The 17,182-nt window shown below is 35.6% G+C and overlaps 1 protein-coding gene across 1 annotated transcript in view; it reads left to right on the forward strand.

The window, feature by feature from the left end:
- Nucleotides 1–16,423, forward strand: part of LOC118740389 (POU domain protein 2-like) — a 37,421-nt gene extending 20,998 nt beyond the window's left edge. Inside the window, exons 2-4 of the mRNA XM_036471901.1 lie at nucleotides 14,222–14,720; nucleotides 14,799–15,028; nucleotides 15,095–16,423. Coding sequence (XP_036327794.1) covers nucleotides 14,222–14,720; nucleotides 14,799–15,028; nucleotides 15,095–15,798 — 1,433 coding nt within the window. The 3' untranslated portion in view covers nucleotides 15,799–16,423. The remainder of the gene's footprint in view (nucleotides 1–14,221; nucleotides 14,721–14,798; nucleotides 15,029–15,094) is intronic.
- Nucleotides 16,424–17,182: the final 759 nt, after the last annotated feature.

Below are 17,182 nucleotides of genomic sequence, written 5' to 3' on the forward strand. Positions count from 1 at the left end.
GCTTTATTTCTGAACTGAATTAGAAGCGTTGTCACGTATTTAAAAAGAGATTTGTGTATTTCTGCGATTTGTTTATTTTCTGTTTGTAGTATAACGTATCGTTCGTTAAATATAAAAATCAGAAGTAAAAAAAAATAAAAATTCCTGATTATTCTCATGCGAAATCGAAAAATGCTTTTTGCTCCTTTTTATATTTAACGAACGATACGTTGTACTGTAAGGTCTTAGAATATTTTTGTAGATAATTGAACGCTTTACAAAAATGAACTGAAGTCATTTTGCGATAAGTCAGCTCGCTCAAAGGTTATTCGAGCTCAAAGTCGAAGAAATGGTGAATTCTATTTGACCTCGAATAACTTTTGACCAAGTTGACTTATCGAAATATGACTTGTCCTTTTTTGTACAGCGTTCAATTCTCTACAATAATACTCCAAGACCTTTGCAGTACAACGTATCGTTCGTTAAATATAAAAATCAAAAGTAAAAAAAAAAACAAGTAAGAAAGTCTAAGTTCGGGCGGAGCCGAACATTAAATACCCGGCGCAAGTTTAAATATATGTTTTTCACCTTTCCGAAAGCTACCGCTACGTGGTAAACCGGGGTGTATCAATTTTGAGTAAATTAGCGTCCTTAAATTTCGAAATATTGAAGTTTAAAGCATTTCTGAAATTTACTGTAATATGAAAGCGGCCGTAATTTTAGTTCGATTTCAATAATTTTCAACGTTTTGCTTCTATGTGGCAAGCACAATAACCACACCGAGTTTGGTACAAATTGGTAGAACTGTTACCGATATACATATATGTGATCATAAGTGGGCGGTGCCACGCCCGTTTTCCAAAATTTTATCACAAGCGTATTTCTTGGTAAAGAATTGTTGCAAGCATCAATTTTGAATAAATTAGCTTCAATATTTACTGATTTATCGAAGATTTTGCATTTCTCTAAATTACCGTTATATGGGATGTGGGCGTGGTTATTTTTTTTTTATTTTAAAAATTCTCTGCCAACTCGTATGTTATACCAAGGTTAACAACTGTGCCAAGTTTGGAAGAAATTAGTGCAGCGGTTACCAAGATATACACATGTAACCATAAGTGGGCGTGGCTACGCCCATTTTCCAAAAATGTATAATATTATTATTTTTCGTCTAAAACTTATTGTAAATATCAATTTTGAGTGAATAATCTTCAGTAGTTTCTAAAATATCGCAGTTTTCGTATTTCTGAAAATTACCGTTATATGGGAGGTAGGCGTGGTTATTGTCCGATTTTGCCTATTTTCAATACCATTCGTTCTACGCCAGAAGGAAGTGCACGTACCTAGTTTCGTTAAGATATCTCAATTTTTACTCGAGTTATCGTGTGCACAGACGGACGGACGGACGGACAGTCACCGCTTAATCGATTTCTCTTTTCATTCTGATCATTTATGTATACATTTGTCTATATCTATCTCGATTCGTTTTGTCTGTTACAAACAACCGTTATGTGAACAAGGTTATAATACCTTTGTGCACAAGTGCGCTCGGGTATAAAAATTCCTGTGTAATAATTATGGGTAAGGTGTTTGATCAAGCGTCAACATGGCGGCTAGAAAATCAACAAATTTTGATTTTTGTTCACAATTCCCTCAAACTGCCTGTCAAGTATTCAAACAGCCCCAACATTAATAGCCTTAAGCAAAGGGATATTTCGCGCATTTGCCGCTAAATATTCCAAATGTTATCGATAATTTTTCTCATTCCATCGTTATATTTTCAATTTATTTTGAACTTGTTAAATATTGGTAACGAATGGAGAGAACACGCATTGTTCGATCATAAGGATATCCATATTGAATCTTCATTAGATGCAGAAAATTATAAGAAAAAAGTTTTTGAATTAAAAGATTCTTCAGGTTCATATAAGTTTCCCAATTAAATAAAATTATATCTGCATTACTAATATAGCCCTTTTCTAATGCTTCAGTAGAACGTATATTTTGTAGTTTAAAAATGTGTAGGACTGACTTGAGGATCAGATTGAGCACTGATATAGTTGCAAAAATATTATATACAAACCAAGGCATAAAAAATAATTTCATTATTCATTTCTTTTTGAGGAATTTAGTAATTTTTTTGTGGCAACACTGATTTTGTACTTAGTATAATTATGGCCATACATACATATTTACCCGCATAGAAGCATTTCAATACGGACTTACGAAAGTGAAATATATAATATATTATATTATTCTAATGGGTGTTTTTTAAAATATACATATGTAATTTACCCAGCAAACATTTTGAGTCATAAATGAGTCATTAAGGATTCCTATTTCGAAGCCTTTACTCTCATAATGAACACATTTAAGAGTCCGAAATGAAGGTGTTTTCCTTCCTCCGAAGGTTGGCTTAGTTATATGAGCTTAAATTCATACACCAAATGAGCCTGAATATGAGTCATATCGGACTCTTATTGGCCTCATATGCGGCTCATTTCAGACTTTTTAAGACAAATTTGGCCCCAAATATGAATAATATCAGTCTCTTTTTTGAGGCTCTTAAATGACTCTTATTGGCCTCATAAATAGCTACTCTCGGACTCTTATTTCAGATTGTTCTTTGAGTCTTATTTGCCTTGTTCTATGACTCCTATTGAAATCACGTTAGAGCCATATTTGCAAAAGTGCAAACAATTTTTTCAAATGTCATACCTATGTACATGTGTCCATATATACCTACTTCTGTACATATGTATATTTGTTTATTTTTTGTTTCCTAAATATTTTCCATGTCTGTACAAACAGGCTTAGACATAAATTTTGAATCTTTATTGTTTTTAAGATTCACACATTTTTTGTTTTTGAAGCTCATATTTCTTACTCACCTAGCGCTCCTTTCGGACTTTACAAAAGTATGTAACAAATTTCTACATTTTCCATGAATATGTTGGTGATACAATTGTATCAACGATGCCAATGAAGGTATAGATGTACCTTAGCCACTCCCACCGATATACGAGTTATGAAAGCATGTAAAAAGTTCCATTAATTCATTGCTAAACGTACACATAACGCTTTAATGAAGTTTCAGCTCTCTAGATGTATACATAATTGCAAAAATTCTTTTTAAATATCCAAATTGGTACAGCTGTAACAAGGAAGTCTCGGAAGGATTATAGCAGTAAATCATGTTCTGTGTGTATGTCGTAATACAAAGTTTTATGCTATTTATACGGCAAGAAGGCGTTAAAGCTATTGATGAATTGGAACTTGACGAGCCACATATTGCGCGATAGTGCAAGCTCCCGATAAGCCTTGATCCAGGAGGCACGATTTTTATAGAAAATTGTATATCTAAGTTTTCGATCAATTAATAGTGTCGCTTAAAAGTCGATTTGAAAATGACTTAACGATTCCTTTTTTCAGAATTATAGCGATTCGCTGCGGGAGATTGTGAACATACTAACACTGTAAAGAAGTTCATTAAATAACAACAAAGAAATACTTAGGAACGAGAAGTAAATGTGCGTGATGTTATTGAAGATGTGGAACGTTAAGAGGGGTCGATGACCTCCTCAAAATATGGATGGTATGCAGGCCTCATCCCAGAATTTGTGCAGTTCTTGCATGTTCGAATGAAAGAAGTCTTCCCGTACTTTAGCGACTTAAGACGTATCTGAGGGCAAACGTGTTACAAAATCGTTTAATTCGTATAAACATTTTACATTTTTTATTTAATATAATTTTAAAGCGTGGTTCGTATTTTATAAGTCGCACGGTCTGAGGGTTTCTTTTTTGGGTAGACGAACTACCACACGGGGTGAACGTGAACTGCCGGGCCTGGCTGCTATAGTAGAGGCTGTTGGTTGGCGCGAAGATGTACATACAAATGGAAGGAGATATGTATAACAAATTAGATATTTTTGGATGTCGACACCATACTGCTACTGCAATCAAAGAAAACTGCCGGATTCCAACGTTCGCTATCGGTAATTTTGATCGCCAAAAATCTGCAAACGAATGGCAGGTGCGCCCAACAACACGCAACATCTAGTTACACGCCCCTCATACTGCAAGATTTGGTTTATTACGCATTGCAGCTATTACTTTTCGATGCTGTATACTTTTAGGCCCCACTGCTTTTCATTCAGAATTCCATTGTCAGAATTCGACTGTAGGTCTATGCTATTTAGCCATCAACGTGAAAGTTTCGAGTGTATATTTTTTCTCACTAATCATCTTATCTAAATGATAGTTTTCGTTCTAACATTGAAACATTTTTCTTTGTTACATTAAAAAGAACCAAAACGACTATACAGGTGTCAATTTGATAGTGTTAAGGGCAAAACTTATGTTATTCGCCCTTTTCCAAAACCGGTTTTCGAGTTATTCAAAAAATTGCAATTTGAAAAACAACCGGTTGACGATTTTGAAAATAAGAAAAAACCGGATAACCCGGTTTTATTTTACATAGTTTTTATACAGTGAAAATACTTACATTGGCATGAAGTCATGAACAAAAATTGCAATAAATATAAACAGAAAAGAGCAAAGCAAAATAAGTACAAAGTTTTTCTAGATCAAAATTAAAACAAATAAGAATAAGTTAAAAATTCACGTTTGGTTTTTTTTTAATATTTTACTGCATTTTTTCTGACTTTTTCCTGTTTTGAGTAGTGATCTTGCTGCCGTAGCCGAGTGCTTAGAAGTGCCTACTGCTACTCGGGAGATCCCTGGTTAAATTTCTGGTCCCAGTAACATCAACAAAATTTTTTTCAAATAGCTGTCAGCCGTCGGCAGACAATGGCAAACCTCCGAGTGTACTTCTGCCATATAAAAGCAGAGCACGAATTTTAAGAGAAGCTCGGCCAAACTAATAGAAACAATTTAAGCGCCAAGCATTCATTTATTGGAATCAAATATGATATACTGCTCATTCCCAAACATCCTAGGATATAATTTTAAAACTATTTAGGGGCTTTCCTTAAACTAGAAAACTTCGAAAAACTTAAAACTTTTATTGGCTTTGTTTTAAATGAAAAAAAAAACAGTTTGTTCGTCAAAAAATCCGTTTTATTCGATACTCGAAAAATCCCGACTTCAAAACCCACCTATAGATTTCCAAAAAAAAAAAAAAAAACGGTGGAAACCGGTTTGAAAAACCGAGTTAATCACCCATGAGACAAGTCATGTATGTAAGTATACTCAATTACAGCAGCTGCAGTTCGAGAATAATAAAGAGCCTACGAGTCTATTACACTTTTCCAAATGACGGCATAGCTCTTCAACATTGCCTTAGGTTCTTGAGGAGAGGTTGAAAGGACGTATACAAATTTGCTTATACTTAGCAAGCATTCATGCTAAACATGCCTTGCTTTACTGGCGATCTTGCGCTACCTTAGCAAGCGTGCTATAATAATAATTGATTGGCGCTTATACATATGCATGTATGTTGTGTTTGGCCGAGCTTCTCCTTATGGCGTGCGCCTTGATGTTGTAACACAAAGCGGAGGGACCTACAGTTTTACCCTGACTCCGAACTTCGATTGTATTTTTATGAGAAGCTGTTTTTCATGGCAGAAATACACTCGGACGTTTGCCATTTTCTGCCAAGGAGCGACCGCTATTAGAAAAACATTTTTTTTTTTTGTTTTTTATTTTTTGATTTTGGGTTGAACCGGGCTTGAACCCAGGCCCTGCGGTGTGGTGGCGCGCACTGCTTACCACTGCGCCAAAGCGGCCGCCTTGCGTGGTATGCTGTCGTAAAATTTACAATATCTCGTTCTATTAACATACATACATATGTATGTACACATGTATGTATGTATGTATGTATGTACACATGTATGTATGTATGTATGTACATCCAATTCCAAGGTGTAATTAAATAGAATCATAACAAATCAATATGCAAGATCAAACTACATAAACGTTTACCCCAGCAACAATTGTCTACTCATCGACAGCTGCTCGATAGTTAGTAATACCCGTAGAAATGCCTTGTCACTTCGTCATATACAAATAAAAAGCATTACTCAAATTTCCAAACGTATTCATAATTTCCCAAAAAATTAAAGAAACAAAGAATTTCCCCATTTTTTACATTCAAATTCCTCAATGTAGTTAAATGGTTTTGTGTGTCATGTCAAAAAGGGAAGAAGGACTTTGATGTAAAATCGTGACATGCGTTTTTTAACAAACGAAAAAATAGAAAACAATCTCCATAACTTCCGGTAACTATGTATGATTGATTAATCGCGCGCAAATAATTGATTTTATACGTTACGCGGATATAACTATTTAAGTATGTATGTGAAATTGTAAGTACATATGTATATATGTAGGTATATGTGAATGCTTGTTTTTTACGCTGATTTAGTAAATTATTTCAATGCATATGAATTCGACTCTGTGTTTTCCTTTCTGCTTTGACTTTGCCCTCAACTATGCTTGAACGCCAATCACGTGCCTCTCCCGCGCCAGCTTTGCATTATTTGCCCTTTCTTGTTTTTTGCAGTTTCATTTTTTTCTGGAACCTCATCAGAAATTAGTATGCGATAAAAAAGGGTTAACGTCAACTTGTAATAATTAACGGGTTATGATTGATATCAACTATAACCCAACCCACATTTTGAAATTTCGCTGATGGCCAATTGATTTCATTAAAAGATAGTTCAAATCCTTTTAAAGCGAAGGACAACGGATCGATTTCGATGGTTTTTTTTGCGACGGACACAGCTTCGTTAACGCAAACATCCGGTTTTCAAATAGCCTGAATATAGTTTAGGTGACATAATGCACTCATCCCTGAATGAACGCAGAACTGTATTCATTCGTACAGCTGTTTTATGTGTGGAACAATACTAAAAAATTAGCAACTAAGTTTTGATACATTTTTAATTTATAGCCAATTATTGACTATGAAGTTACACATACCCTCAAAAAGTATTTCGCTCTAAGTCGCACAGACTTTGTGGTCAATTATCCACGCAAAAAAGTAGCATCTCTGGGGTAGCATTCGATTCATTATGGCACTGATTTTTTATTGTTCTTGTTCTTATTTTATTTTTAGTATCTCAACTGAGATAATTTCATTTTCGCATTTTATAAATCGCATTTTTTTATGGTTTGTAAATTTCTAAACGCATAACTACCCCTAACAAACTGGAATGTGTTGGTTTCACATGGCACATAGCGAAGAAAAAAATTAATCCTCTACATGTACCATCGATTGTTTGAAAATTTAAAATGAGGGGTATACATTTGATTGGTTTGTGATCAGGCGCTACAAATTATCATCCCTTCTCGCCCATTGCCATTGCAAAGGAACGGGTATAACGGGCATAGTGTGAAGGGGGTTTGCGCTGCGTAGTTGAAATAAAAGCAAAGCTTCTATGTGTATAGCGCTGTCCCGCTCCGAAAACGCATTGCTTTAAATTGTGGCATTTCATTAACATCTTCGTTTCATTCTGAACCAGCATAAAGAGTGTGAAATGTCCTCGGGGGGTTTCAATTGCATTGACTTACATTCTGGTTGCATTATGTCGGTGAAATCATTTTGCAGTGCTTGCGCGCTCAAGGGCCGTTATAGGGTGAAACGTAGCAGTGCGAAAGGGGTGCGAAGAATGAAAGTAAAAAGTAGTTGACAAAATGAAAGTTTAAGAGCGCTACTCTTTTGTTTCTGTGCTGCTTATTTAGAAAAGAATACAAACTTGTTTTGGCATAGTATTTCATTTTGCTTCTCATAAAAATATTTAGAAGCAGTGAAATTTCACCTTAACCAAAAGTCAGTTACTTATTTTTCAACCGAATCCACTTTGTTCTAACACCTCACGCTGTGTCAAGATCGACTTTACTTCGATTTTGCTTTGATTTTATATACATATACATACAACAAAAGCAAATCAAAGATTTCTGACTAGAAGTAACTAAGTAAGAGAAACTCTGTACGACAGTAAGAAATAAAAAATAAAAAATAAAGAATAAATCAGCATGTATTGATGATCCTTGCGTGGTGCATTTAAAGCTATGCTGTACACTCTACTACTCTCCAGGTGTCTTTTTTGCTACCTCACACGCACAGCTGAGTGCAATCCGACGCAAATGAGCACAAAAACGCAGATGTCCTGTGTTGGGTTTGGAAATGCAATTGCAGCGCCAGAATCATAAAATAAAACATCGGCAACTGCATATGCATGCACATTAAGGTGGTCCAAAAATACACAGGAAAATCATCTTTTTGGAATTTTCTTGCTGCCACCCCTAGAATTACAGGAAACGGAAAATTTATTTTTATTTATTTATTTTTATTTTGAAATCCGAAATTACATTTTTTCGTAGAATTGCTATAAAGTCGTTATTTTTGGATCGAATATAGATAAATTTTCCCTTCAAAAAAATTTCCAGTAATAGAATTATGATGAAATTTAAGATTTTACTAACAACTTTTTAAAAACGTGCGTGGTGGGGTCATGAAACAAATGTTTATACCCAACCGGACTTTTGTAAAATGGTATGTTACTTTGTTCGCATAACGGTTTAGAGATAGATATGGACATATATATGTATATATTCCAAACTGCTCAGAAAGAAAAAGGAAATCGATTATGTCTGTCTCTCCGTCCACCCCATATAACGGTAGTTTACCGAAAATCGATGTTTGCAATAACCTCTTAGCAGATAATTATATTATAATAATACATAATTTTGAAAATGGGCGTGGCTTTATCGATTTCCACCTAACTTTGTCTAATTAATTCAATAAGTCTGATATAGTACTATATGCATCATAATTTTATTCTTTGAAGATTTTTATTCGATCAAAAAATATGTAGCTTTAGCGATTTTATTTAATTCTACGAAAAAATTTAAATTGGAGACTCACAATTCTTGAGCTCGGCGGCCGCTGTGGTGTAGAGGTAAGCAGTGCGCGCTTCCACTCCGTAGGGCCTGGGTTCAAGCCCTGGTCAACGCAACATCGCAAAAAATATAGAAAAAAGGTTTTTTTCTTAACAGCGGTCGGCAATGGCAAACCTCCGAGTGTATTTCTGTCATGAAAAACAACTTCTCATAAAAATAGGTACAATCGCAGTAAACTGTAGATCCCACAAAGGGATCAACATGGCGCACGCCACAAATCGGAGATGAAGCTCGACCAAACACTAACATATGTGAAAGCGCCAGTCTATTATTATACTATTAGTTCTTGAGTTCGGAAATCTTAATAGTCCAGAAAACTTCAGCAAATCTTTCTTTACGTGTAATTTTCTAAACTCTTAAGATTTGACTTAAATTTTCTTAACACTATTGAAAGGATACGGGCCCGGAGCTTTCAGTGGCCGGATTTTTCGGAAAAAAGGTTCGAAGATAAAAAATATGATAAGTTGATACACTTTTTTTTAAATTAATTTAAACAAAAATATTTGGAGTCGTGAGGGTTCCGGGACATATTTAGTACCGGGTCCGGACTTTCTCTTGGTAGCCCTGCACATACATATGTAATACATGACAATTAAATTTTGAAAGCCGTCCAGAATCTTAATTATTTCAAGAACAAATTACTTAAGAATTCTGAGCGTCCACTGCCATTTCCCGATATGAAATATATGGAAAACTTCAAAGCCCTGGCGGTACGGTTATATTTTAACCGATTCTTCTTATCTTTTAATCAAAATAATTATCTTATTTTTATCAAAAATAATCTTCAGTTCTGGGCTGGGAAAAAATTTTGAACCACCCTAATGCACATGGTATACTATATCTACTATTTAGATGCATATATATGTATGCGTATGAATAAAAACAATTGGAACGATTTATAGTCACTTGTATTGTTTAAGGCCATATTTTCCTTACTGATTTCTATGGCTTAATTCCTTCGGGCATCCCTTTATGCTGATTTCTAGAGTCCGACCAATTAATCGGCATCGGCATCGGCTAGTATCGGCACAGAATTGAGCACCGGCATCGGCATCGGCATCGGCGTTTTTTCTCCGATTCTTTACCGAATCTTTGGAACCGACAGCCAGCATTATAAAACATTTGCAGACAGCTCACAAAAATGTTTTTTTTTTTTTTGGTTGAAGGCGTTTCACGTTTTTCCATACTCGAAATTGTATGTTCGAAAATTTTCTTTTATATGGAGAACACTGAAAGGAAAAAAAATTGCAAAAAATTAACGGGATCTTATAGCAGTTTGAAACTTGCACTTCATTATACTAGAATTAAATGGTCTACAAAACTGCATACCAAAATTCTGATTAAAAAGTTTGAAATTTTGGTGAAAATAAGCAGAAATTTTCTAACATACCTAGCATATAAGTTCTTATGCATTGAATGCAAAATAGTGTATTTTGGTACAAAACGAAATTAAATTTTATTTTCCTAAAAGTGAAAGTACATAGCGTCCATTGCGTCACCGTCACCGTCAGTTATCAAAATAGTTGAACTGGTGTATTTGTATGAAGGAAGTTACATGAACAAAACCGACGGTGACGGTGGCGCACAAATTAGCTAAACTTTCAGCTTTGCTTATGCGTCTGCGTCAAGTGCCAACTATTCTGTGTTTTGTTTACATATTTGAACCAAAAATTTTTCAGTTTGTCAAAATTTTTGAATTTATTTAAATAAGAAATGTAAAATAGGATGAAAGAAAAGTAAAAACGTAATTTTTGCAAAGAGCAACAGTGAGTTTTTGATTTTACGCCGCATAAGCACCGTTGACGCTGGTAATGAGGGTGACTGACGGGGTCGGTGACGCAATGGACGTTGTGTACTTTCGCTTTAAATATTTCTTGCTTAGCACCATATAAAAAAGTGTTTTATGTAATGTACATACATAAATGTGATATTTGTACATATATTTTTACATATACATTAGCGTGGGCCGGAAATCTGCTTTTTTAGAATTTTGATTGGTAATAGCAAAACTATGGTTCACTATGCTCTAAAAACAATCTGTGTGAAATATGACAATTTTCGGTCAATATCTTAGGCTCGCCCAATCAAAGTTCAATATGGCCAAAAAATAAAAATTAACTAATAAATTAAGTAATAAATTTTTTTACTAAAATTGCAATAAACTTTACCTTTTTTGTAGAGAATCGAAGTTAGCTAAAAAAAAAATTTTTTTAGTACTTGAACTTTGATGGACTTGGGCGAGCCTAGGATATTGACCAAAAACTTTCACATTTCACACAGATATTTTTTAGAGCATAATGAACCATATTTTTGCTATTACCAATCAAAATTCTAAAAAAGCGGATTTTCGGCCCACGCTAATATACATATATGTATATATATGTACATACATGTGTATGAAATGTAGCATAACAAGCCAATTAATTAAATTATTATTTTTTTCTTTTGTTTTGTTAACTCCGTTTAAATTAACTGATTTTATAAATTAATACATTTATTAGTAATTTTTTATGGAATCGGTATCGGAATCGGCATCGGCATTGGTACCTTAAAAAAAATTGGAATCGGTCGAAATCTACTGATTTCAAATATAGCGTTCATATTAATATTAACAGATTTTTTATAAAATAAAAATTTGGAGTCATCGTTTAGAAAGTAGGTACAATATGCAGAACGTTTCTTTCATTTGCAACCCATGTTCCAAAGAATGAAGGTTGAAGGTCAACTAAAACTATGTTTGACCTTCCTTTGACACACTTTTGGCCTCCCACTCTTAGTTCCTATTTCTTTGAAAACGTTTTCATTAATTTTAACATTTTTGTAATTAAAAAAGGTGTTTCAATTTAATACAAATAACACGAAGTAACAAAAATCAAAAAAATTAACGAACTTTTTAGCAACCTGGGAAAATAAGTAAGCACCTTACAAGGTAATCTATGTTTTCTTTCAGCTTTTAGTATCAAAAATTATCATCATGACCAATGTCATCTACTAGTAAAGCACAAAATGAACACCTCCGATGGCGCCTTTTCAACATAGATTGATTAAAAGAAAAATACTGATAAAAATAAATTATTTCACACAAACAGGGTTAAAATTTTGAAATTCCGGCCCGTATTTTGTTTGTAAGTCAAATATTAGTGGCATTGTGCTACTATGATTGCACGGCCGAGTAACCATAGTCAACTTATGTACAGTAGTCGAAAAAATGATAGCCGCACCAAATTTTGACAAGTTTTAAAATATTTCTTTGGTTGTTATTTAATTTTGTTTAGTTTTTTATAGTTCATTCTTTACCAACATCCATATTAATACAAGTTTAAAGGCAGTGTCACACGATTGGGAATTTGCCCAAATTTGGTGCGAATCGTTTCCCAATTGTGTGAATACCCAAATATTTCTCTATATAATAATAATAGATTGGCCGAGCTTCTCCTCCGATTTGTGGCGTGCAAGTTTCAAATGGCTAAAAATTACGGTGGAATTTTTAGAATTTTTAAAAAAGCTTGAAATTTGTACAAAAGTTTGTTGAATTTTTTTAATATTGCACAAAGTTGGTAACTTGTATTTACACGGGGTTTGTTAAAAAAAAAAATTTACCAAAATTAAATAACAACAAAAATGATACGTTAAACCTTGGAAAAAAGTGTCAGCACAAGGGTTGCCAACCATACTATAATATATAGTATTGTACTATTTTTTGGGTCTGCGTACTATATATTGTTTCAAAAAAATATAGTATGCAAAAATACTATATTTCTTCAATTATAAATATAAATATATTTCAGTCATTTGTAAGAAAGAAATGTTTTAAAATGGATGACATTTATACTGAAATATTAATATTTAAAAAATATACTTTAAAACAAAGAGTCCACAGATCAAAAATGGCAACATTTTTAAAAATACTGAGAAAGATTTACCAAATTTACTAAAAATTATTTCGCTTATGCTTTCTATTCCTGCAACTTCGGCATTCACAGAAAGAGTTTTTTCTATTAAGATTTTGAAATGGTGAGATGCGAGAAATAAAGCGAATATCTCACTAATAAAAAATTAACTTTTGATTTATACTAATTTAAACATTGGTAGCTAAAGCATGTGATACTTTCAAAGAAATATATTTTTTATAGAGGAAATGTTTTAAATCATTTCAAAAGTCCATCAATCCTCTTTTCAAAACATGTTCGGATTTTAAAATCAAATGAAAAATATTCAAGCTGTTAATAGATAAGTGTAAAAAGTACGAACATAACGGTTGTTTTGAAAAAAAGGGAAGGTTCAGGAATTTACGGAACCTATTTTCATATTGTACTCGACCATAGCTTCAAACTACACTAATTTTTGTTTCGGGTGTATTTCATGACTTTTTTCTGTAGCACTGTGTAATTTTTATAAAATAATTTAATTTCCCTTATGTTCCCACACGCGAACATTCTTGCGAATATATTTACAACGAGAAATACCCAAATGTGCAACCCACTGTAGGTAAATCAAAACTTGTTGAAAATTGAAATTCTAGCGCATCAAATCGCTAAAGCTTGCGAAAGGAATCACCCGCCCAACGGCCAACTAGACAACGCAACCGGCGAATGTGCAGCTACAAATACCGATAGCGCTAGGTCATCATACACACACATAAATTGGCAATTATTATACATGAGCGAATTTTCTAAATGCCTTAAAATTAGCCAACATAAGTCAGCCCACACAAGGAATAAATTATTTTCTCTTCTTTTTTTTTGCTGTTTGGTATCTGACAGAATTGGGTGCTGCATGTCCGCACAACTATCAAAAAAAAAACCTGTGAAGAAGACCCCTGTAAAGCAGTTATCACAAACCCAAATGCGCGCGCCATTCAAGACCAAGTAGGCTGTTCGAAGGGCACATTGTAGCTAGGGCAATATTCCGTAAGCACTCACTCGGAAGTTTGAATAAAATTTGCCTCCTTGAAAAAATATTGAAAATTGATGAAAGACAAGAACCTTTTTCCGTTGCTCCATTGAGCCAGTGTTAAACATCTTTGGAATATTCAATTTGTCCTATGGTCAAATTGAATTATGCTCCAGTTGAAGTTCCACGCTTATGCGCAAGTATGTATGTATGTATGTGTAAGTGTGCTGGAGGCGGCGCTGTCCGTTAGCTTTGTGGTTTCTGCTCGTGAAGGGGTTGAGTTGAGTTTGAGAGTTTGAAGCATCTGGGTTGAAAGCAATGAGCAACAGTAGCTCCATTGAATTGGAAAATTGAAAACCAAAATATTTATTTCTTCACATAACTGACTTCTTGTAATTTTTATCTATACGCTGTTTCTTTGCAGGGAAAACAAGTGAGTGTCGCGAAGATACCGAATGTGGGGAGCAATTGAAGCGATGTGTGCTGCCAACGAAGAGCGGGGGTAAAAAGCGTCGGCTGGAGGTTGATGCAGCGGCAGGCGAAGTACTCAACCTAGCACGTCAATCACCAAAGAAGCCAACGCGTTCGCCAAGCCGCTCCGCAACGCCAGAAAACTTTGCCGCGAGGAACGCTGAAAATCAGCATCCACAGCTGTCCGAGAGTACCTCCAACCTATTTGCTGCACTCCAGGGTCCACTCGCACCGTTACTGCTGCAAAATCATCTTGGTATTGCGTCCCCCAGCCTTGGCGCCACTGAGATCCAGCAAGCTTTCCAGCTGCAGCTGCAAAGTTATGTTGAGATGATGCGCCAGGTAACGCCGGATAACTTTCAAAATCCCACTTCATCACATTTTCTGCTACAAAACTCGCTGCAAGCAATGGCGCAGTTTCAAGCATTGCAACAATTGAAGCAGCAGCAACAGTTGCAACAAGAACTCCAGCAGCGTTTCGAAGGTGATGAACAGACGGCGGGCCGTAAACCGCATGGCACGCCAGTCAGGGAATCAAAGCACTTTTCCACACCTTTGGCATCATCACCACTGCGCAGTCCCTCGCTGAGTCCAGTATGTCGGCATAACCACTCCAAAGCCTACAATCACACGCACGATGAACAAGAGAGTGGCGAAAATACTTCACAACAGACCACACCACCCAATTCGGCCGTCGGTCTGCAAATGGGCAGCGCCATTTTAACGCCAAACACACCCGGCATGTCTTCCATATTCCCCAGTTCGCTGCCCGGCTCCACAGCCATGAGTTTCAGTAGTACGCCACAAAACTGCAAAGCTTTAGGAGCGAATGCGCTATCCGCCGCCGCCGCCGCTCGCAGTCTCGACCAATCGCCCGAAGAGACGACCGACCTCGAAGAATTGGAGCAGTTTGCCAAAACGTTTAAGCAACGCCGCATAAAACTCGGCTTCACGCAAGGCGATGTCGGTTTAGCCATGGGCAAGCTTTACGGCAATGATTTCTCGCAAACCACAATCTCCCGATTTGAGGCGCTCAACCTCAGCTTCAAAAACATGTGTAAGCTGAAACCGCTGCTGCAAAAGTGGCTGGAGGATGCCGACAATACAATCACAAAGACAGGCGGCGTTTTCTCGCTCAGCTCGATGACCACAACGCTCACCACACCGGAAAATATAATCGGACGCCGTCGCAAGAAACGCACCTCCATCGAAACGAACGTGCGCAGCTCGCTCGAAAAGGCGTTCATGGTCAACTGCAAACCCACCTCGGAGGATATAAACAATTTGGCGGAAAGGCTGAATATGGACAAGGAAGTGGTGCGCGTGTGGTTCTGCAATCGGCGGCAGAAGGAGAAACGCATCAATCCCGCCATGGATCTGGACAGCCCAACGGGTACGCCGCTCAGCAGCCATATATTCGGCTTTCCAGCGCAAGCGCTCAGCATGTCGAACAGCCACGAGGCCTCTTCGATGTGTGGCAGCTCTATCAGCTCGCTATCGCCGCACTGTATTAGCGGTAAGCAGGAATGATCCAACGATTACCGAGATATGACGCGAAAAATGTTATATCGAGAAATGCACGCACCCAGCCTGCCGTGTCTACAGCAGCAATACTCGTCGCTGAAATATGCCGACCGTGCATCACAAGCGCTACACGAATGCCGGCGCGAGCTGCCCAGGATTTGGCACTTTTGCGAGAAACCGATTTGTAAAATGTCCGCGTTCGAAACGTATTCGCATTGCACGGAGCTACTTTAAACATATTCATCTTGAATGTACGAGTACTTAAGATAAATACATACATAAGTGTATATACATATTTTATAGTAGAAATTATGTAAGTAGGTATTGTATGCGTAGTAATGTATTGTAGCATTTAAATAGTTTACAAAAATATCTATCTCATGACCATATCAATACAGACAACAGACAAAGCCATAATCTAATTATAATTATTTAAAAAAAATTACATGCTCCAAATGTGTATTTTTAAATGTGTATATGTATAGTATTAGTTTAAATGCATACATATGTATAACCCCATGTACTGTATTTGTAAGCGAAAATGTATAATTTATGGTCAAATGTTTGTCTCACACATATGGATACAGACGAACAAAATTACTTGTTGTATCTAATTGATATTTTTTCTTAGTTTTTTGAGTTTGGAATAAATTTAGCTGAATATGTAAGTATGTATGTATGTGAATAGAAAATGTTTTGAGTCGCATTTGACGAAATTATTCATTCAAGGTTCCTATTTACTATATAAGTATTATTGTATAATTACGATTCACACATATTGTTTCTATGTATGCATTTAGATATACATATGTTCATACATACATATAAACAATGTCCATATGTGCATGCATTTCGGCAACAATAAATCTCTTAAACTCATGCATAATTAAATTTTTCGCTGCAATATTCCGAGAAATCGAGTTGAGAACATTTTGATGATCACAAAATTACAAGCGGGCAAAATTTTTATTTCAAGTTTTTTTTTTATTAACAAGCGAAAGGCTTTAGACATGTTTTTTCTAAAATAGCATCTACTATGAAGTTAAGGGATTATTTTAGCCGCGTAATTACGAACCACGAATCATTTCAAGAAACTAATTTTTCTAATAGTGCGCCTTAAAGTATGCTACAAAATTATAAAACTTCATGGCAAAACCGTACCAAGAATTACAACCCTATTCCCACATCACTGACAAAATTCATCGTATGACTATTGTCATAATTACTGCGCCTAAAACACAATATATATAAACATTGTTACGTCGTTGTCGCGCTTAAAATAAATTTGCGACATATTATTAGGCGCAGTAGTAAAGACAGGCCTTGAGTTTTGTTATTGACGTAGGAATAGGACTGTTAATTTTATACTAAAAACCAAAAAACCTAATCT

Source organism: Rhagoletis pomonella, unplaced genomic scaffold (assembly GCF_013731165.1).
Source record: "Rhagoletis pomonella isolate Grant_MI unplaced genomic scaffold, Rhpom_1.0 Rhpom_scaffold_00006, whole genome shotgun sequence".
Classification (NCBI taxonomy): Eukaryota; Metazoa; Arthropoda; class Insecta; order Diptera; family Tephritidae; genus Rhagoletis; species Rhagoletis pomonella.